Below are 23,706 nucleotides of genomic sequence, written 5' to 3'. Positions count from 1 at the left end.
CATTACATACCAATCAGCTTACTGTCTGTTACGTATAAGGTATTTACTAAGGTAATCGCTAATAGAATCAGGACAACCTTAGACTGCAATCAAGCAAAGGATCAAGCAGGGTTTCGGAAACGGTACTCTACTATCGATCATATCCATACCATCAATCAGGTGATAGAAAAATGCTCGGAATATAACCAGCCCTTGTACGTAGCATTCATTGATTACGAAAAAAAGCATTTGACTCAGTTGAAACCTCGGTGATGATGCAGGCATTGCGAAATGAGGGGGTAGACGAGCCGTACGTGAAAGTGCTGGAAGATATATATAGTGGCTGCACAGCAACCATAGTTCTGCATAAAGAAAGTAACAAAATTCTCATAAAGAAAGGTGTTAGGCAAGGAGACACAATCTCCCCAGTACTATTCACAGCTTGTTTAGAGGAAGTATTCAGAGACTTGGAATGGGAGCAGTTAGGGAAGGGTAGATGGAGAATACCTCAGTAATCTGAGATTTGCTGATGACATTGCCTTGCTAAGCAACTCGGGGGATGAACTGCAAATAATGATTGAAGACCTAGGCAGGAAAAGTAGAAAGGTAGGCTTGAAAATCAATATGCAGAAGACTAAGGTAATGTTCAACAGCCTCGGGAAGGAACAGCAGTTTACATTAGGTAGCGAAATACTGGAAGTAGTAGGCGAATATGTCTACTTAGGACAGGTAGTAACCGCAGACCCGGACCATGAAAAGGAAATAAAAAGAAGAATAAGATTGGGATGGAGCGCATTTGGCAAGCACTCGCAGATTATGACTAGCAGCTTACCGGTATCGCTCAAGAGGAAAGTATACAACAGTTGCATCTTGCCTGTACTCATCTATGGGGCTGAAACGTGGAGGCTAACCAAGAGAGTTCTACTTAAGTTGAGGACAACCTAGAGGGCTATGGAACGAAAAATGGTAGGGGTAACATTAAGAGATAGAAAGCGTGCAGAGTGGGTCAGAGAAATAACTCAAGTTAGCGACATTCTAGTAGAAATTAAGAAGAAGAAATGGACATGGGCAGGACATGTAGTGCGAAGAGAGGATAACCGATGGTCGCTGAGGGTAACAAACTGGATTCCAAGGGAAGGAAAGCGTAGCAGGGGGCGGCAGAAAGATAGGTGGGCGGATGAGATTAAGAAGTTCGCAGGGGTCAAGCGGATGCAGCTAGGACAGAACCGGGTTAAGTGGAGAAATATGGGAGATGCCTTCGCCCTGCAGTGGGTATAATCAGGCTGATGATGGTGATGATGATGATAGCATAATACCAAAGAGGTTCTGTTTACGAAATTCACGGCACATTTGATAGTATGTTACGCGAATGTTCGAAAGTGAGCAGTGGTATGGAATATTTTTCGCACAGACGTTATTTTTTTTTTCTCCAAAGCTGGAGGTAAGTCAAGGACTTCACCTGAACCAGGAACTGACCGGAGTACTCTGAAGTTAACGTTTTTTGAAAGCTCACTTACAGTAGTCAGTCTGCACGTTTGTTCAGACACATTGGTTGGAGCAAACCAACTTTAATTTCAACACCCGTGTGAACGGCGGGTGGAGGTGCTGTTTGAAATTTGATGAAGTAGTGTTAGTCCTTTTCATGCCAATAAAGATCTTAAGAGTCTAGCCCAAATATGGCAAAACGTTTTATAATACTGTCGCAATATCAGAATGTTCTGAAGCTTTGCATTACTTAGTATATCATTCTTTCTGTAGTATGTTTCGGTAGTTCTATCGTTATGCAAAGACAAGACCACCAGAAAATTATAAAATATTCTGACGTTAGTACATGCTCATGGACAAAGTTTCTACAAAATGCGCTTTGACAGAAAAACGTTAAGCGGGGTTAAAACAATGGTTAAAGCAGTTTGATCATACGAAAACACGCCTCTGCAGAATTATTCTCTGTATTCAGCTTTGTAAGGCTGTTAGAGCCACTGACAAGGTTGTGATCAATATTTGTTACTTTCCATGCTGGCAGGCGCAAGCTTGCTCGTGAAGGGGACCGAGATGCAAAACGACTCAAGTTACCAAAAATGACACAGCTATACGCCATGCGCAGCTGCTTTAACCTACACGCAAGGATCTGCTAGCGTGGCCTAAGGGAAGTGTGCTCAGATCGGGGTCCAAGGCTTTTGGAAGGCAGGGCTCCTATCTCAACCTCCGATCCCAAATGTAGAACCCGAGTTGACAGAGCCTGCCAAGTGGGCCATGACATGTGGTCGCGTGACGTTAGAGAAACAGCTGACCGGATGACCAACTTTAGCTCTGGTTAACCCTAGTTGAATTGCGAAAGCAACGGCGGAAGCTGCTTTTGCCTACTACATTATTCATCTGTCACGCCCTAGCACTGTAAGGTGCTACATTATTGGGGACAATTAAGCTCATCCTTTAAGGGTATGACGCGAGAGCGTAAGCTACCAGTCCACATATGGTTGGTTGGTTGGTTTGTGGGGTTTAACGTCCCAAAGCGACTCAACCTATGAGAGACGCCGTAGTGGAGGACTCCGGAAATTTCGACCACTTGGGGTTCTTTAACGTGCACTGACATCGCATCGCACAGCACACGGGCGCCTTGCTTTTCGCCTCCATCGAAAAGCGGCCGTCGAGGTCGGGATTCGATCCCGCATCCTTGGGAACAGTAGTCGAGCGCCGTAACCACTGCGCCCCCTCAGCGGGGTATAAAGTCACGCTTCACCCAAGCCGTATGGACGTGCCTGCGTGTCGTAGGGGTAACGAGAATGCAAACTGTTCTGGCAGGCTGATTCTGATATCACCCTCTCATATGAAAGGAGCGACCCGAGTTGGCAGCTCCTGCCCGTGGCGTAGGGGTAACGTGAATTCAAATGACATGGCAGGCTGATTTGTTTATGAAGAGACCGTAGCTACGCCTTTTCACGGCGTAGCTACGGCCACCCGAGGTCTCGCTTTGGCTATCGGAGTGTTGCTTTCGCAATAAAAATTAAAGGTAGAACAACACAATGTTCAGAAGACCATGTCAGGCCGCATGGTATAGCGCTTTCGCAATAAATTTCTGTTGGGCATAGACGCGTCCACTAAAACAAAATGAAATGAACTACTCACTGCTTCAACGAGCGTTGTGGTTATTAACTAATAGTTTAGCGAATATTTGTGTACTTCTAAGCACCTTAGCCTGAAATACTTTCGGGAGAGGTTTCTGCAGATTTCAATTTTATCTTCACATTGGCTTAGAATCATCTCCTTCAAGGCCGTCAAAATTTACACATTACTAGGCCCTTTATCTTGTACGCGAAATAACGGCAGACTATCAGACAGAGTTAGCATAATGAGATTTACCATGAGGAGTAAGAACGTGAAGAGGATATACGCATACGAGTATTGTTTTCACTTATTCCTTAGTGTATGCACTGTAGTAATTTATTTGGATCATGTGACAAGAAATTAATATTGTTGCCAGATTTGTGTTTGACCTGAAAAGGAATGGTTGGGCAGCCACTGGCCTCGTCAGAAGAGCTGCTACCATGTATACTAAGAACACGGAGAACGCGACTACGGCTTTCGCTTGTGATTTAGCACATAATTTTCAGGTCTAGCATACATGTTTCCTTACTGTTGCGTGTATTTGCGCTTATTAGTTATAATAGTTCCGCAGAGCGCTTCAAACACTGCACATATTCGCAAACGAGCTCTGCCAACATTCGCTCATTGAATCAGAGAATACTGTCACGCTAATGACGACGATGAGGGATGGTGATGGTGAGGCAGAAGAAGAAGACGAAGCGTTGGTGCCTGGGGCTAGTAGGCTTCACCTTATCCCACTGCCATATCACTGTAAATAAACACCCCTTTGCTATTTCATCGTAACAACTTGGTGGAAGGTGCTCCGTTCGATCCCCAAGTACGGCGCAGCAAGAACCACTGGAGTTTCGACGTAGTCGCCGCCTTGCTGGACTGCCACCGCTTCCAAACATCATGGACCACAGCGATTCTAACCGCGCCGGCCGCGACGCTGCAAGCCAGGCTGGTGACAGGCCTGCCCCCTCCAGCTCTATTCCCTGCCAGCCTTACCGGGAACCACGACCTTTTGCAGGAGAGGAAGGTGAGGACGTTGAGAAGTGGCTACTTCATTATGAACGAGTTAGTCGGTACAACCGGTGGGACCCTATCACCATGCTCACAAATGTCGTCTTCTTTCTAACTCACACGGCGATGACATGGTTCGAGAATAACGAGGACAATTTGACAACTTGGGAACGGTTTGCCACCGAGATCAAACAGCGTTTTGGTGACTCTGTACCGAGCAAAAAACGGGCTGAGCAGACCCTTGCCCAAAGAGCTCAGTTGCCGGATGAAACTTGTACCACTTATACAGAAGAGATCCTCCGATTGTGCAGATGTGTCAATTCCAACATGCCCGAAAAAGATAGAGTCGGCCACATTTTGAAGGGTATCGCGGCTGACGTATACAACTTTTTAATCGCCAAAGACAGCCTTGAAACCGTCTCCGATGTCATTAAACACATCCGCGCTTTTCAAGCTCTGAGAACGCGTCGTATTGTGCCAAAATTTGGGCGGCTGGCCAACGTGCCTACCGTGGCCAGCCTTGATGACCACGCCCAACTAGATCTTCCGTCGACGATCCGGCAAATCGTGCGGGAAGAACTCCTGCGGCTCAACCCACTTCCCCTGCACGAATCTGCTGAGGTCTCTGTCCAGAGGGTATCTAGACGGCCGGCTTCACCACCACAAGCGATTACCGTTCAGCCTTTCCCACAAGCTCCTGAAGTTGCAGCTTCCATTGACTATCCTCCTATGCATTTCGCCAACCGGAATGCGTCGGTGCCTGACGCCCCAAGGTATGACGTCGCCTCAAGTGCCCATAGATCTTCCATTCGATCTACCAGGATTCCTGAGCAGTATGAGCATTCAGACAGACCTACGACGCACCCAGCTGTTCCCTGCTCTTATTCGCAACAGCATTTTCTACCTTCTCCGCCGATATGCTACCGCTGCGGCGTCGAAGGTCACATCGCCAGATACTGCCGCAGTAGGTTCCCACCTCGCTATAACCGTCCGGCGCTTCCAACAGTACCCAACAATCGGCAATACAATCCCGTTTTTCAACAATCAAATACTCAGCGTGGGTATTACCGCAACATCCATAACCAGAATATCCGCGACCACTCCCCTGCATCTGATAGAAGTGTTACTACACCACCCGCCTTCCGTGCGCGTCGTTCTCCATCACCACGACGGCGCCCCATGTCGCCTCAGCATCATCAGCAGGAAAACTAACCAGCGCGACCAATGGGGGTGAGGCCGCTGGAAATGTGCTGTGTGCCAACATCCCTCCAACTATAATGCTCAAAAACAAAATTCGTGTGTTTATTGATGGTGTGTATACATTAGCTTTGGTGGATACGGGTGCGACTGTGTCTGTGATGAGTAATCAGTTTAGGCGCTTGTTGGGACGCAAAGTGATCTTTGAATATGACCGTGCTTCAACGTTTTGTGGTGTGAGTGGAGAGGCGTTGCGGCCACTGGGTGTGTGTAGTGCGCAAGTGTCTGTGGGTGGTGCAATTTTTCAAGCCGAATTCGTAGTCTTACCCCACTCTACGCATGACATCATTTTAGGAATGGACTTCTTGAAGTTTTGTGGCGCTACCGTGGACTGCCGAAGTCAAGAGGTTCATTTTGATGGCTCGCATCTGCCGACACTTTTTGAAAGTGGCCGTGATGAAGAAACAGTTTTTAGTATTACCGAAGACACAGTAGTTCCACCCTTGTCTGCCATGTTCGTCCCCGTGTCCGTTCCACTTCTTGAGAAGGTTTCATTCCAGGCCATGGTGCACCCAGTTCACTCAGCATGCCTGAAGAAAAATGTAATTATCCCTCACTGTATGATATCCGTGCATCATGGTAGTGCCTCGTTATGGACCATCAACCCATCGTCCGAGCCCGCAGTTTTACCAACGGGATTGAAGCTTGCCTCTTGTGGACCCGATGCGCCCCACGTCGTTGCTTTGGTCACAGATGCTACGAGTGCCATCGTACCTTTGCCTGCTGATGAAACTTCAATCTCCCGCATGATCAGCGCCGATCTCAGCTCACCTCAACGCCGTACTCTTGTGGATATTCTTCTACCTTTTTCGCCTATGTTTGACTTTTCTGAAACAGATGGACCAACCTCTCGCCCTGCACATCGGACCCATCATAGCATCGACACTGGTTCGGCTCGTCCCATTCGTCAAAAGCCATATCGCGTGTCCCCATCTGAGCGCAAAGTCATTCATGAGCAAGTGGAGGACATGCTACAGAAAAAGGTGATACAGGAGTCATCTAGCCCCTGGGCTGCCCCTGTTATTCTTGTACGCAAGAAAGACGGTTCGTGGCGATTCTGCGTCGATTATCGGCGTTTAAATTCTGTTACGAAAAAGGACGTCTATCCTCTTCCTCGCATAGACGATGCCCTCGACTGCCTCTCTGGTGCGTCCTATTTTTCTTGTCTTGATCTCAGATCTGGCTACTGGCAAATTCCAATGGACCCTGCAGATAAGAAAAAAACAGCCTTCGTAACGCCAGATGGCCTTTATGAGTTTAATGTTATGCCATTCGGGCTGTGTAATGCGCCAGCTACATTCGAACGCTTTATGGACACAGTTTTGCGCGGCTTAAAATGGGACATTTGTCTTTGCTATCTGGACGATGTCGTGATATTTGGGAAATCCTTCCAAGAACACAATGACCGTCTAGTACGTGTCTTGAATTGCCTGCACAACGCCGCCCTAATTCTGAACTCCAAAAAGTGCCGCTTTGGAGAGCGCCAAGCGCTGGTGCTAGGACACCTTGTCAATGGTGATGGTGTAATGCCGGATCCCCAGAAAACTGCCGCTGTTGAGTCTTTTAAACCCCCGCAGACAGTGAAGGAGTTGCGCAGTTTTCTAGGGTTGTGCTCGTATTTTAGACGCTTTATACATCGCTTTGCTGACGTTGCTTACCCATTGACGTGCCTTCTCCACAAAAACTCTACATTTAACTGGACACCAGACTGCGACGCGTCATTCCGTCAACTGAAGTTTCTTTTAATATCGAAACCCATCTTACGTCACTTCGATCCTACTGCAATGACAGAAGTACACACGGACGCTAGTGGAATCGGTCTTGGTGCAGTCCTTGTCCAACGGCACAATGAACGAGAGCATGTTATCGCGTACGCAAGTCGTACCCTGAGCAAGCCGGAGCGAAACTACACAGTCACCGAACAGGAATGCCTAGCTGTAGTTTTCGCTGTGCAGCGTTTCCGTTCATATTTGTACGGACGTTCGTTTACTATCGTAACTGACCATCATTCACTCTGTTGGTTGCGGAACCTTCGAGACCCATGTGGTCGCCTCGCACGCTGGGCCCTCCGGTTACAGGAATATGACTTTGCCGTGGTTTACAAAAGCGGGAGGCGTCATGCAGACGCAGATTGTCTTTCTAGGATGCCAATGGCCACGACTGGACCTGAAAGCGACGATTTCGACAATTATATATCGACCCTCGAGCCAGCGTTCCCCGACACGAATGTTTTCAAAACGGAACAGCAAAATGATACCAGTCTGCAGCCTCTCTTTGCCCAAGCCAACGTACCTACAAGCCGTTTTTGTGTGCATGATGGCCTCCTATGGAAAAAGAGTTATTCGCCTGTCGGCCAGCGATACCTACTCGTAGTTCCCAAGACGTTGTGCACGGACGTATTGCGTGTTATGCATGATAATCCAACTTCTGGGCATTTGGGATCGGTTAGAACACTCCACCGTGCTCAAGAAAGATCTTACTGGCCCAGAATGCGCTCAACGGTTGAACAATACGTTGCCAGTTGCAAGCAATGTCAACGCCACAAACGTCCAACTGCAACTCCGTCTGGCTTGCTGCACCCTGTGAAGACCCCGACAGCACCGTTTGATCAAGTAGGCATTGACCTCGTAGGTCCGTTTCCGAAGTCCGTGGATGGAAATCGCTGGATTGTAATCTGCGTGGACTATCTCACACGTTACTGTGAAACCGCCGCTCTTCCATCTGCTACGGCGCATCAGGTGTCGCTTTTCTTGCTGCACTCAGTCATCTTACGACACGGGCCGCCACGAATTGTCATCACTGACCGGGGCCGACAATTCACTGCTGATGTTGTTGAAGAGCTCATGCGTTTATGCGCCGTAACTTTCCGACACTCGACGCCATACCATCCCCAGACAAATGGCTTGACTGAGCGCGTCAACAGAACGCTTATCAACATGCTAGCCATGTATGTGGACGCAGGGCATAAGAACTGGGACACCATACTGCCCTTCATCACGTATGCGTTTAATACCGCCACGCATGAGACGACTGGATACAGTCCATTTTTTCTGCTTTACGCCAGACCGCCACGCTACTCTCTGGATACTATCCTGCCCTTCACAAGCCGTGAAGACCCCTGCCTGGCTGAGACCCTCTGTCTCGCCGAAGAAGCTCGGAGAATCGCCCGATTACGGTCTGGTGCTTCACAAGAACGTTCCAAAGTGCGATACGATTCCAGTCACCGGCGGGTCACGTACTCTGTAGGTGATTTAGTCTGGCTATGGCGTCCAATTCGGCGCCGTGGCCTACATCAAAAACTCTTGGCCCATTATGACGGCCCATATGTGGTTATCAAACGCCTTAGTGATTTAACTTATGGGATAGCCCGCCTGACAGCATCGGGTCGCCGGTCTGCCAAAACCGAACTGTGTCATGTTGCCCGCTTGAAGCCGTGTCAGCCTCGCACGACTCACGAACACGCCCAGAGGGCTTCGTCTGAGTAGGGGGGAAATGTCACGCTAATGACGACGATGAGGGATGGTGATGGTGAGGCAGAAGAAGAAGACGAAGCGTTGGTGCCTGGGGCTAGTAGGCTTCACCTTATCCCACTGCCATATCACTGTAAATAAACACCCCTTTGCTATTTCATCGTAACAATACGATTTGTCAGCTTTACCCTCATGAATGCACAGTTATTCCACCAGGGAAAAATCTACGCGCTGATACTGGCTTCCACTGCGTTAAAAACAAAATATTAGTTTTGCGTGGTTTTCACGCAATAAAGGAAAAACAATGCGATGTGTTGAGTATCATAAAGAATGAAAGCGGAAAAAAATATATAAAAGGACACTTAAGCTCTGCTTTTAAAGTATGAAGCGACAGCGCAAACGACTTCTGTCTGCTGCTCCTATTGCGGACTCTCGTTCTACTATATGCTTCTTCTACTCGATTAATCACTAAATACTTAAATTGTGCCTGTACTATCTCCCATATGCTCATTAGCAAACAGTGGTAAGCTGCCACATAATGGTAGAGACCCCTCGACACAGACGTAAAGCTCTGATCTAACCAAGTCGTACGAACGCGCCTTTATGGTTTACAGGCAGCGTTCTTGACCAGGAGTCGAAGAGTCACGGAGGATTCTTTCTGGCCCTCCCATCACATAATAAGTTATGTCACGTGCTAATGTATCATCATGCAATCCGAAGGCCAATCAGTGGCAGTCATGTCGTGCTACCAGCTGCCAGTATATCCATACTCGCGATTTTTCGCTGACAACATCGTCAACGTCGATTCTGACAATGGGACATTTAACTCCCCCTCCACCCCCCCTCATTAACAAGAAAATAAAAGGGAGTTTGGACGCGCGATTGGCCATCAGTTTTATAAGTTGCACTTGTTGCGCCAGTTGTCCATTCCGCTGCTCATTAAGGGGCACCCTAGGAAGGAAGACCGAAAAGATGAGGAGGTTTGGACAGAAAACTAAAATGAATGACTAACGTGACAACGCGCGTTAAAATGGAGTTGACTGTTTCTACAATAATAGAGTCACACTTCGTCCGCAAAAATGTAACTTGCTCATAATTTCGTCAGGGGTTAAAAATCTCACTAATTTGCTTTCTTATCAAGTCCTTAGTTCAACTGTCACAAGCACCTCAATACAAAAAGCAAAACGCATACTGGTGTTCGAACACCTCCAGGAGCAACAGCAATATTCTGGCAAACCATTATTTGGGATTTAATTGGAGTCGATGAATTATCGTGTCGTTGAGACCACACTACGTTTCTACTATTCTTTTATTGTTGAAGATAGTCAACTTTCCGGCATTTGCTGTTCTCCGGTAGCACCTTCAAGTCGGCATATAAACTGTCAGACGACTGCATTTTTGGGCAACCCTTGAGGAGGTGCAAAGGGACTGATGGGAACGCTTACAATACCAAGGCTGCCAAAGCGTGTTCAGCTCGTCTTTATATGCCTTTGTTGAAGCCCTGTAAACGACATGGTAATTACGCCAATCTGGTTCTAAACGAAGTACCGGTTACCACACAAAAGAAAAGAAATACTGCCTACGCAGCAAGGCGTCGGCAGAGGAACCTTTTCTTTGCCTTAAGGAAGGTACATAATTGTATATTCAGTGGTATAGAATGAGTAACAGAATCCTCTTTGGAACTTCTGTGGGCTGTGCAACGGGCTGAAATGGCTTCACCGAAACTGGTTGGTAACGATTTTTGCACATCGTTGCAAGCTACTGCGAACGGCGCTGGTGTTCGTTAATTACCGAGTCCTCAGGGAAAACGTTGGCGTGCTGCAGATAGGACTCTGACTTGGCGGGGAGGCCACGGTCAATTTGCACCCGGAGCGGCTTCTGGCGTGCTGTCTCGCAGAGAACGCTGAAGAGATTTCAGCGAGATTCAGGCATCTGCTCGCCTTGCCCTCATGAAACTGTTGTCGGTCCGTGACCGGAGACTTAAGTCGCTGACGAATTTAGCTGCACCCAGGCTAGACTCTGTGAAAGTTGCGGTGAAGCGAAAGCTGCTACTACAATCCGCTACAGTGAGGTTTATTTGCTTTTCGGCCTCCATTTTTAGAGCTGCTGTAAGTGCGGTCCGATTCAAGCTCTAAAATGCACAGTATGGTACCTTTGTGGAACCTCTTTGCTTTGTTGCAAAATTTATCCTCCTTTGTCGTAGCGGCTAAACAAAAAATATTTCCTTCCGCGGCCTTGAATTGCCATTGCCCTCTGAGAACGTTATCAATAGCCTTACCACAGCTCGTCTTTTATACCGTGAACATAATACACCACGTGGCAGATGCTGTTCAGCCGTATCCTCACTCACTCACTTCACTCACTCACTCATTTTGTTGGTCAGTCAGTCAGTCAGTCAGCCAGTCAGTGAGCCGGTCGGTTTGTAAGTCACTGAGTCGGCCAATCAGTCAGCCATTCAGGCAGTCGGTCGGTTGGTCGCTCAGTGAGTGAGTGAGTCAGTCAGTCAGTCAGCCATTCGGTCGGTCGGTCTGTCGGTCGTCAGTCGGTCAGTCAGTCAGTCAGTCAGTCAGTCAGTCAGTCAGTCAGTCAGTCAGTCAGTCAGTCAGTCAGTCAGTCAGTCAGTCAGTCAGTCAGTCAGTCAGTCAGTCAGTCGATCGGTCAATCCACCTCGTCAAGGCGGGCAGAAACGTCTTACACTCACCACAAAAAGAAAGTGGCACCAAGGAGAAATGTACAAAATGTACAACGGAGCTGCTCAAGCGCAGAGATGACACAGTACGATAATATTGACATATGCTAGATAGCCTAACGTTTCTCGGCGTCACATAGCATTTTGTGTAACGTTACGTTACAATATTGTGGAGCCATGACATTTCGAATGTACTTATCCTACACACGGTGCAATACGATTCCTTTTTATTGTGGCAGCTTAGGCATAGAAGCGTCCACAACGGTTGAAATATGATGTGCCACGAGCAGCTTTGCCATCTTGCCCTCTTTTGGAGGTCAGCCTGACTATTCTTTAGAAAGACGCTTTTGCGTTGAAAACCTGCTACCGACGTGCGAGGGGAGCCACTCGAAGCGTTAGGTAAACCCTTTATACTTGAAATCTCGCACCGTGAATAAAGATCGAGTGTAGACGCTTTATACGTATGATTGGAAGTCAGCTGCAATTGCAACATGCTTGAGTTTCTTGAAGAAAGGCCTGCTTAGGTGCCATCGCAAAATCCACACATTCAGCCAGAGTAGAAGACACCAGAGCGTAAAGTCGACCTATATTAAGATACACCAAGGCTAGACATCAGAAACCAGACAAAGCATGAGTGCTGGAGCTTGAGCACCTGACCTCTGGCTTCCGCCATAGAGGTGAACAGTTTTTAACGTAAACCTGAAATTAGTATAAGTGACAACGCCATCGTATTTCCTCGGAGGGTCCCTTAAGATAGATGACCATCCAAAGGTGCCGGTGACAAGAAAGAACTGATTTTGGGTTGTAGTTTGAAGTCGGCGGTACAGTCCTCGACCAGGACTTTTCTTTTTTTAAGTAATAATAATAATAATAATAATAATAATAATAATAATAATAATAATAATAATAATAATAATAATAATAATAATAATAATAATAATAATAATAATAATAATAATAATAATAATAATAGGTTCACAGGAAAGGTAAGTCGCAGTATCTGTCACACGTGCTCTGTGGACACCTGACCCGCACCATAAGGGAAGATAGGAAGGTGGGAGTGAAAGTGGAAAGAGAGAAATGGGCGCCGTAGTGGAGGGCTGCGGAGTAATTTCGACCACCTGGGGATCTTAAAAGTGCTCTGACATCACACAGCACAAATTGCCTGAGCATATTTTGTGAAGTGTGCAAATGTAATGGAATGCGAAAATTTTGTGTACGCTTAAGCCACTTGGAAAAGGTGATGTGACAACATTTGAAGCAACATTGTTGCTACAGCTTTTTGGTATTACAGCCGAACATTGTCGCTTTTTATAATTTTGTTTAGCAATAATTACTAGAAGGTTGTGCGCCACCTATCCCGCCACTTGCAAGCTGGGCCATATATATCACACGTTCTCGTGACAGCACTTATCCCCCACCAATCAGACCTAGACCATGTCACCTGCCAGAGCAGCTGCCACCTGTCACCGTGGCAGATTGCATGTGGGTTGCATTTTTTTGAAACTCAATTTACCTGCACATTGGCAGGGGATGCTATGACGTCCATATTTGAGGTATGACGCCACTTTTTAATGTGACGGAAATTCTGGAAGGTGGTTCTATAACACCATTTTTGTTGAAACCACTTAAGTGGCGCCGTTCTTGAGAGGATTCCACTTGTGGTAAGTGGTTTTATGACAGTGATTTTTAAGGGACGAGGCCACTTTTTTAGGCGACCCTACATTTGTCGGTCGCTTTGTGACAGCACGTTTTGAGGGATGGCATTACTTTCCGAGACGACGGGATATTTGGAGGGCCGATTTATGACCACCTTTCGAGGACACTGTGTTGCCTCCTGATTTCGCTTTAAATAATTTCTCAGTGATAAGATTTAGTCGCATAGCATTTTGTTAGCTGCTTGGTTTGGAACTTCTATTGCCGCCTCTAGGTGCCCCCATTAGAGGATCTGGAGTCCAATACGTACATCGACTCTGACAGTGTGACAAGAGGCAGAGGTTGGCAAATTGTAATTTGACCAGTGGCTGAGCACAAATTTAGTATTGCAGATACACTGATTGCAATAGACTAATGCGCCTAATAACACTTGCCAAACACCTCAGTACGTTAAGCTTCGGTAAGAAGGACGGGGAGACGTTGTGTCCAGTTCGCTTCTAGGCTCAGCTCGTGCTTAAGACTGCATCGGCCACCTGACGAGTCTTTATACATTGTAATTTTAAGTTCAAGCGCGTGTAACTGTCCTGTCTTTCTTAGAACAGCATTGCTTTTCAGCTGGCAGAAATACTACCAATGAATTGAGGTGATCTTGCCTTCATTACGAACATAGACGTTCGCGGTATCATCTCGGTATACAAAAACTCACGTGGTCTGTTTTAAGAGAAAGCAAGTTCGCTGAAGCATGCCGCGAGTTGCACGCCCGAAGAAAGGGTGCTTGTGCTGCCTAATGTACCAGCAAAAAAAGCTGCTGCTTCTGACACTCATTATAATGGGCGTTGCTATAGTGTAGTCCGGTATTTGTTAGGCGTACCAGGTGGCCCAGTTTTGTAATAGGCTGTGAAGCCCCCGTCAGGGACTGAGAGCCATGGGGTGTTTCGCACGCCTTTTAACGCGATACGTCCTGTGAGTAAGTCTATTTCAATTTTCCCCCACACGCAGTGGAGGAGGGGGAGGAGGAGCGGAGGAGGCGGAGGCCGGCATGTCGCAGACGGTGCTGCGGGGCTTCCCGGGCTTGCCGTGCGAGGTGCGGCTTGAGTTCCAGCTGCCGCTACCGCGCAACTTGGCCTGCACTCTGTGCCGAGCCGTGTGCCCGGTCATCTACCGCGCCGGATGCTGCCATGCCTTCTGCGAGCGCTGCAAGCAGGAGCTCATGCGCTCGCGGCCAGTGCTGCTCTGCCCCGTGGACGGCAACGAGACCTGGACGGAGAAGGTGCGGGCACTGGCCGTGCTGTACTACCCATCACCCCAGCTATACCTCTGTCTACTACCGTATCTACCTTTATGTCGCCACATGTGTTGTTTCCTTCCTGTGGCTGTTTCTCCCTACTTCTCTATGCGAACTTGTCCTCATCTCCCTACGCAACATCGGGACAATGCCGTTTCCACATGGATGGTCAATGCCGCAATGTTTAATACTGGCGCCACCATGTGGTCGAACTCGGGAGACTGGCGCGTGCTCGTCTTCTCTCTCTGGAAGCTCAATCGCGAGTTGGTTGGCCCAGCCGTGTCCTCATTTACCAGTGCTTGTGTGTTGGTGTCAGTAAACCTGCTTACTTAGCTATACTGACACTTTGTAGTCACCCTTCACTAGTCCTTTATGTGGCTCTTGAACGACTCTTACAAGGCAAAGGGGCCGTACGTAGTAAAACTTCCGTATTTGCATGGTCTCCTTTAGAAAAGGTTGGACGCCGACTAATGGAGGCTCAAGTTTCTTAGGGTTAGCACGAGGTTCTCCCTCATCCTGTAGGGGATTTGAGTTTTGAAGGCGTCGTAAAAATTCCCCTACGCGACCTAAGAGCAGACTTCATGCCTTGGTGATATTTCACTGGCCGAAATCTTTCAAGACAAGTTTTTATGACGGAAGTAATACAGAGTACGTGTTAATGAGCTGGGGACATTTTAGTTCATTTGACTGAAGATGAAGTCCGATTACTTATTGTGCTTTGATCTCATAGCCCAAATTTGATGTCAAACAAAAAAAGATTAGCCGTTACACAGTGTTACTGACAGGAAAGTTTGGGTCTGCAGTTGTTCTTGTACTATATCGATTCGTCTTCCTTTCGCTGATCGGTCAACAAGGCTATGGTTTATTCAAGGTAACTGAAGCGCGAACACGAAGCACAAAATTCTTACTATCGGGCCTATAAACACCAGCGAAAAATTTGCGGTGCTTACTGTCACTGCCTGAATAGTAGTCATTATAAGTTCCCATGAAATATGAATTTTGTAAATGCCTATCGGCTAAGGTATTTTTCTGAGAACATTTGGCTGGTCCATTCGCATTTACATTGATCTTATTTGACCATATTATTCCAATTGTTTGTTTTAATACATCACAAGAACCCACCGGCCCTCAATGTTCCAGCAGCTACTAAGCATATCACAGAATCGGCAACAGCATATGCAACACAACTGACATAATAAATCAGGGGTCTCAGACACGTGACCCTCGGGCCGCAGGCGGCCCGTGCGGCTGCGTGATGCGGCCAGTCGGCATAAGAAATTTCAGCACGCAAAGTTCACGAGCTAGTTTTAAGGCGAAAATTTTTAATGGGTCATACTTGCTGCCATGACCCTGTCCGTCCAGCCACGACCATGTAACGCCTTGAGGAAAATAGTTAAAAATAAATAAATAAATGAACCTGTCTCCACCAAGAATCCAATCTTCATCCCTTGGATCCCCAGCCGAGTGCTTTAACCAACTGCGCCACGCCCGGGATCGTGAAGCGCACGCCATGTTTCTCCTTTCTACTGTGGAGATGATAGTAGCGATGACAATGACGCTGTAAGTAGTGATGACGACAATGATGTCATTAGCAATGATAACGACGGTGCATTTAGTTGATAATGATAATGAGAGGAAACTTGATGCATCGTGTCCACCAGCAACGCTTACGCTTTCGAATTTCTGCAGTGCAGATTCCACAGTCCTCCCGGAAATGTTTTCCCTCGAGACATGTTTTCCAACCAAAAAGTAAAGAGCCTCGTTCCTGCAAAGTAGACGAATTTTGCGGAAATGATAACAGGATGTGGCTTCTTAACGCGCGAATTAAATACGGACGGATGTCAACTGCACAACACAACCCACTCTTTCTTTCATCTCCCAGCCTACATTTCGTTTCTTTTGAGGATAAGTGACTGTGGTATTTGCTAACCGTTAAACACTTTCAGCAGCTCCCTCACAGGAATCCTGAAGTGGCTCCCCGTCGTCCGGCTTTTAGGCAGAGTTGAGCCCACGCAACTTTTATTTTCCCCGAAAAACGGGAAAGTGGGGCCAGGAAAGAAAGATTTCGGTTGATTTTTGTTTACTTTGTTATTAATATCTGCTTTTTTTTTAGTTTTGTATTGTTTTTGTTTATTGCCTATATTCATTTATTTTGGTATTTTCCGGCTGCATGCTCGCGACATGAGATATTTTCACAGGGCGGCCCCCTTGACAATATGGGTTTAAGACATGGATGGCGTTACCTCTTCTTGCAGTAGGCAGCGGGGTATATCACTTTGTCCTATGTCGGGCTAAATTCAGGTGGTTACAGTGGTGATGATGGCTGCTAAAAGTTTGAAATGTTTGGTCCAGGCAGCCTTGAAGAGACTATATTACGCTTTGTTCTTCTGGAATGATGGTTTTGCCTCAGCGGATATATATAAAAGAGAATTGCTGTTATACAGTAAGGCGCCTACAGCAGAAACTGATTTCCTCGCGCCACGCAGATTGTTCCTGATGACACTGTGTGGAACTCGCTGAAGGACTTCACGGTGCTGTGCTCGCAGAGCCTACACGGCTGCAGGTTCAGCGACTCCGTAGCTGCGTTCAAGGTGGGTGCACCGCGCGCTTGCTATTTTAGGGAACATATCATTCAAGAGGTTCGTTTTTGAGCAGCCGGGGTGTCACACAAGACAGATGAAATACGGATGAAATGATTGCTTGCGCAAAGCTGGAACGAAAATCTACTTACCAGTTAAATTTAATTGAAATTTTTGCATTCAAATGTGCAAGCAAATATTTTGCTTGGAATTATTTGCCTCTAACTTGGCGCTACCAATTTAAATTCAATTGACGGATGTGAGACAGTTGACTATGTATCGATACCTCCTTATAGAAGACAACCCATCTATGTTAACAACGGACAGATTCGTCCGAGAACATTTTTATGCTACCTAATAAGACCCTCGCAAACGGTGTCGTTGCTTAGTCCTCTCCGGATCATGCACCAAGTAACATAAATACAAAGTGCAAGGTTGGACAGCCGCTGGCGTAGCTCAGACGGCACAGCCCTGTACGCGACGTGTGTAGGTGGCGGGTATTAATACTGCTGGCAGTGTTTGGATGTTTTGTTTATACTTTCTTATCAATTGCATTTCAGCTGATAAATAAATGCAGTTCAAATTGTCAAGCTATATTGGTTCATTTCATTGATATGCATAACAAACTCCCTCCCCCGGTTTCACTTCTAATTATGGTTATGTGAATATGGTGTGAATGGAGGCTTACTTATGGACTTTACTGAACGTGAAGATTTATTGCTATTTCACAGCTGTGGTTTTCGCATTTTATCTGTATTTGCGCTGTCAGAGTCATATATAGTCAGATAAGTACAAACGCGTTCGGAAGAAAAGCAGTTATTTCTATAACACAGAAAAGCCATCTATTTTCTACAGCATCCGTGCTGATGGACTTCAGGAAACAGGAAAGTAATGTTAGCAAGTTGGTATATTTACGTAACATTAAAAATCACGTTCTGTTACAGATACGCTTCTAGCTACAATTAGAGATTTGTAGTGGGTCACCAGCAGTATACATACGAATTTTTTAGTTTCGAAAACGCACTATTTCCACTGCGACTCGACCAATTGTGCCCATTCGTAGCACAATTTAAAACTAGTGTGCTTGCGAGGAGGGCGTGGCGATGTCCATCAAAACGCACGCTCTTATAACCTGACCGTATTTTTTCGTTGCGGTCACAGGGGCAAGTTATTAACGATTGTGCCACGGAGTTTATTGTCCCGCGGAGACGCGCTATGAAAGCCGGTGCAAGTTACTACATATATAACTGAAAGTTAGGAAGCCGCGAGAAGCCAGCGCTAGTCAGTCAAAGAACGAGCAAAGAAGCGAATTACCTTCGGGCTTGCAGCAGTGTTTGAAAGGTTCAGTGTGTACTACTTCTTCATGAGACCAATCGAACGAAGCACATCCGTCGACCCTTACTGAAATCGACCAGCTCGCATTTGGTTCGCTCTGTATCGATGGTAACGTTGTGCATAGTCCACACCTGTCACGAATGAGTGTTCTGGTGACCGGAATTAAGCGACTGCTTGCTTTCAGACGTGGATTCAGACACAGAAGTTTTTTTTACATCTATTGGGAAAGTGTTTATAAACTCAGTTTTTCACGTACTGTAAGATTCACGATAAACTGACTGCTATCAGTATATCCGGAGATCTTCCCTCGGCTGGTTTCTAATTTATTGATATTCATTTCTAAAAAGGGGTCCTACTCGTTGTTATGGCATTCCGACATCATTATATATGCAGGATAAATTTCAGAGGCAAAATCATGCTACACATAGGGAGCTACAGACCATTTTTATCAATATGTTTGTAACAGTATTTTACAACCTCCCACCACTGCCTCACAATTATTTTTATGAAAGTCAATTACTCGTCCTGCGCGCAGGACAAAATCTAGGAGCAAAAGTTTGTTATGTATCAGAAGCTTAGACGACGTCTATGAAAAAGGTCATAAAAGTTATAATATTCTGCACTAGTTGTTTCACAGTTATATGGAAAAATGCCACCGACTGGGATTAAATGGCCGTTTTAAATCCTCTGTGAGAGCGCGTTAAGGACTTCAGAAGCAAACGTTTTTTCGTCTCGGAAGCTTAGGCAATTCCAGTCAACAAGTTTGTAACAATTTCTTATTATGTTGTAATTAAAGGCATCCCAGAATCTAGGAGCTGACGTTTTCGACTGTCTAGAAAAGGTGGCAACGCTTAAGGTTAATGGCGACTGGGGGATAGTTAATGCCGTCAAGCAGGCGCTTCCACGAAAAAGGCGGCATAATATCACCTCGCACCAAAGCAGGCATGTGGTGATACCATTGGGGGGACCCGCATTGCAAAGATTCACAAAGAGGCTTTAAACTTCTTTCTGGGACTGCTGACATACATTGTACCGCAAGCTGACTGTGGTAGTAAGCTGTATGTTACAGGGTGTCGAGCCTTGTGTACGTTCCCACGGTTTATGACATTGTTGCGCGCGTGCAGAACCACATCCGCGATTGCCCGTACATGAAAAAGCGGTGTCCGCTGTGCGAGGAGGACGTCCTGTCCAAGGACCTGTTCAGCCACCTGGGCAGCGTGTGCACCAAGAGGCCGCTCGCCTGCGACCACTGCGGTCTCAACTTCCACAAGGAGCTGCTCAATGTGCGTCTCCGATTGATGCTCACTACACCCTCTGAATTGCACGTCCTCTACAGCTTTCGAGCGCAAAATTTTGTTTTATAAGGATACTCAATTTTATATGTTACGTGTCACCTATCATTGAGAGTGTTCAACAGCTTGCAGCCTTGGCGTTGTAGTTAAGCAGGAGGGACAGCTCCGCCTTCCACGTGGTGTTCGCGGTAATACAGCACATGTCCGAGGGTGGCGCTGGTGAACACTTTCAAGGATCTATAGTTTACACGTGAGATAAATACCAAAGCAGACTATTGAACAGCCATCGCATTAAATTGTGGGTTCGTATCCCACCGGTGGGGTTTGTCAGTGTTCTTCTATTTTCGATTGCCTCCGTGATTGCATCATAATTTCATATTAAAAAGAGCCTTCCCTTATGCTACTGACCGCGATGCACGTTGATGGGGGGCATCTACTGGCTGATCTAAAAATAAGAGTTGAGAACATGGAGGAAGGAAACAACTAAGGACAGGTCCTTGCCATTCCCAATGCATTGGAGAAAGTGTGGCGGAAGTGACGTCAAAACGTAGGGTTAGCCAAGTCGGACCATTAGCAACGGCATCACTGTTGATATGAAAGCTCGGGCCACTAGCAACAGCGTTGCTAAGGGCCCGAGGTACGTGAGCGTCGCGGAAATAGAAAATGCGGAGGGTAAAGGAGGAGGAGAGACGTTGCAGCGTCCGGTCGCGGCGCGGCCGCGCCGGCTTCAAAAAGTGACGTCAGGGCCTCTCCTAAGTTATTTCCTTCCTCCATGGCTGAGAACAAAGGGCTACATAGCGACATACAGCGAGCAATGTCCCTGTAATGATCATGCAAAAGGTGGTTTTTGAGGTATTCGTGGTGAAAAAAAAAAAAGGCACTCTACTCGAATGAGTGCTCAATTCACGAGACGCTTTGTTTCGTCGTGAATTTCGGTTTCCTGCACAAAAACAGGTAACTACAACACCAACTTTGAGGCATAACGGTTCCGGTGTAGTACCAGAAGCTTCATTTTAACCAAGTGCTTTGCGGAATACATTACCAGCCTGCAGGTCAGCAAAACGACCGCTTCTTTAATCAGCGAAACCACAAGTTCAAGCTTCGCTTTGTTGGGGTGGCAGCGCTTTTTTATTCGAAGAAACTCTTTCCGATGGTGACTTCAAAGTCTTTCTATACCGCTTAAAATTCAGCTAACAAATGTACTGAAAAGGAGGAGCTTGTTATAAGATGCTCGCGAAGAGAAAATATATCCATTGATACTAAGAAAGGCAATAAACAGTTCGCTGGGATAGTTCATGAGAAAGTAAAAAAACAAACGATCACCACTGGTGGGTATCCGCAACCACGACCTTCGAATTTTGCTTCCGGTGCTCTACCGCTGAGCTACAGCGAATGCTGTTCAATCCTTTACTTTCTTATGTTACGTGTAACCTATCATTGGAGGTGTTCACCATCTTGTGGCCTTGGCGTCATAGTTAAACAGGAGGGACAGCTCCGCCTTCCACGTGGTGTTCATGGTAATACAGGACACGTCCGAGGGTGGCGCTGGTGAACACTTTCAAGGATCTTTAGGTTACATGTAAGATAAATGCTAAAGCAGATGATTGAACAGCCGTCGCAGTAAATTGTGGGTGTGTACCTCACCTGTGGCACTTTTAGTTTTTTTTTCTACTTTCAAATCAACTGCCTTCATGATTACATTATAATTTCATGTAAAAAAAAAGCATTTCCTTATTCTTTCTTGGTATCAGGGGGTGTTGGCTTTCTTCGCATGTATCTCACAACGAGCCCTTCGTTTTTCCTATTTGCTTGCTGGCAAGCCTAACGAGGGCCTCGAATTATGCAGCCTCTATATCGTAGTGCAAGAGGGTTATTGTTCCACCTTTTCCGTTATATCAAGTTTGACGTGATTTTTTCGGTACTACAGGACGTTCCAAATCCGCCGCGATGGACCAGGTGAACGCTGGTGAACTCTCAATACACTCTGCGGGGTTAGTTGGGGCATGTTCTCAGAAAAAAAGATGATGTGCAAAACAGACATAACAGAAGGAAGAGAGACGAGACTTGGGCACAGAGACGAGACTTGGGCACGTTCCGCCTCTCTTCTGCTTGCGTATGTCTTGTCTCTCTTCCTTCTGTTATGTCTGTTTTGCACATCATCTTTTTTTAGAACACTCTTATAGATTTTTTAGAACACTCTCACGGATGCGTGATTCCGTTCTCTCAACGGTAGGGTACTCTGAGCAGCGTGATCTGGCGACAGATAGCGGAAATATTGTAAAAATGTATAAGAGCGCATTTAAAGCCTGCTGTACTCGTTGCCTCAGTGGCGCAACGGATACGCATTACTAACCTGAGCACTTAGCGAGTAAAGTTTATGTTCGAGTACTGTGTTTGTAATTATTTCTTTTCAATTTGTTTTCTAAATTGCAACATTAAAATAAGCTACCAATATCTTTCCTGGGAGGTGTTCCCCTTTAGGTTGCATCATGTGATGTTTTTAACTCCTAATAGCCAGAAAGCCGGTCGTGAACACAGCCACGAGACAACAACATGACAACGCTAATACTATTTAATTATTTTTAACGTAATCATTTCCTGCCTTTTGTGAATGTATGTTAGTACCTTTAGGTTGCGTTCAGACACACTTCTCGGTAACAATCGCGTTTAATCCGCTGAGAGGCAACCAGTGACGAGAAAGACGTTGCAGGTCCTATACCGTTGAGGAGACGGAATTACGCCTCATGGATAGGGAGTGACCAGAGTTGGCAGCTCCTGCCCGTGGCATAGGGGTAACGTGAATTCTCATGGATAGGTTTCACGTAACATAAATGCATAAAAGAGCAGGGGACTAAACAGTCATCACAATACCTCAGTGGTCATGGGTTTTTATCCGAGGTCATGGGTCAATTCCGAGGTCATGGATCAATTCCGAGGTCATGGGTTTTTATTCCAACGGCGACATGTGGTTGTTTTTATTCTATCTTCTAATCAACTATATCACTCCGATCACATTATTTTTTCATTTTTATATAAACACATTGCCATGTGCTTTATTGATATCAGTGGCTGTTGGCTCCGTTCATAATATCGCCTAAAATACATTCAGAAAAAGCAGATTTCACATCCTCGTCACATTAGGTTACAAAGAGGAATTACGAGGGGCACCGGTTTGCTTACTACAAGAAGGCAACAATGCTAAGAACCAAGCGTGCTTAGAATTGCTTGTTTAGTACACTTATTGCCAATCCATGTACCTTGCGTTCAAGCCGTCATGTAAACCGCAGCCAAGTAAAAAAAGAATGCCCTTAGTATTCTGCTCCCTGATTATTGCAGCGCAGCTCTTGGTGCATTTGCTAGTAAATGAAGACATTCCACGAACACTCTGCGTAGAGCACGCTCCGAAGGCTTATCACTGCCGGTTGCGTCGTGTCACGTGAACTGTGCTGGCCTGGGAATCGCTAAGCTAACGCTAACGCTAACGGCTGCAATGAGTCACTAAAAGCTTTGCAGTGAAAATTACTTACATGATTAACCAATCTCAAAATTGATGCCAACCCTTAATCGGAATGAAATATTCAGATAGAGGAGAAGGTTTATTCCATTCAGTTCAATTCAATTCTTTATTTTCTTTCGTGGAAGGGGAAAGCTGAGGCAAAAAGCTGGCTTGCCTGACAAAGGACTAACCGCCCATAACATTATACTCATGCATCAATAAAAGTTCACTTCGAAGGAGGCGTATGACTAACACGAAGTTCGTGTAGTCTTTCTCCATGTTTTTCTTGATGTACTTCAAAATGGCAGCTGCTATGCGTTTGGAAAGCAGCAGACTAGTTCACCATGCCAGTCGAATTGGAGGCGGCAAGTTTGACTCTTTCGACTAAGAATGATGGTTGTTCAGGTGATGTTTTGCACTCGCATTTATGCACAAGCGGTCGTGATACATTACTATGCGAAGTCTCAATTCGATATCCGATTCTGATGAAAACGCATGCTAGAAGAGAGAAGGAATCTACCGGATTCCTTTGCAACGAGTAATGAGTTACATCCAATTAGT

The 23,706-nt window shown here is 46.2% G+C and overlaps 1 protein-coding gene across 1 annotated transcript in view; it reads left to right on the top strand.

Moving 5' to 3' along the window:
• Positions 1-14,197: 14,197 nt before the first annotated feature.
• The window catches only part of LOC146174837 (TNF receptor-associated factor 6-B-like), a 29,086-nt gene continuing 19,577 nt past the window's right edge, over positions 14,198-23,706 (top strand). The window contains exons 1-3 of the mRNA XM_084585694.1: positions 14,198-14,428; positions 16,930-17,034; positions 19,482-19,640. Coding sequence (XP_084441820.1) covers positions 14,198-14,428; positions 16,930-17,034; positions 19,482-19,640 — 495 coding nt within the window. The remainder of the gene's footprint in view (positions 14,429-16,929; positions 17,035-19,481; positions 19,641-23,706) is intronic.

Source organism: Amblyomma maculatum, chromosome 11 (genome assembly GCF_055883805.1).
Source record: "Amblyomma maculatum isolate TAMU_Amacu chromosome 11, ASM5588380v1, whole genome shotgun sequence".
In the NCBI taxonomy this organism is placed as follows: Eukaryota; Metazoa; Arthropoda; class Arachnida; order Ixodida; family Ixodidae; genus Amblyomma; species Amblyomma maculatum.
This window is presented reverse-complemented; position numbering and strand designations above follow the sequence as displayed.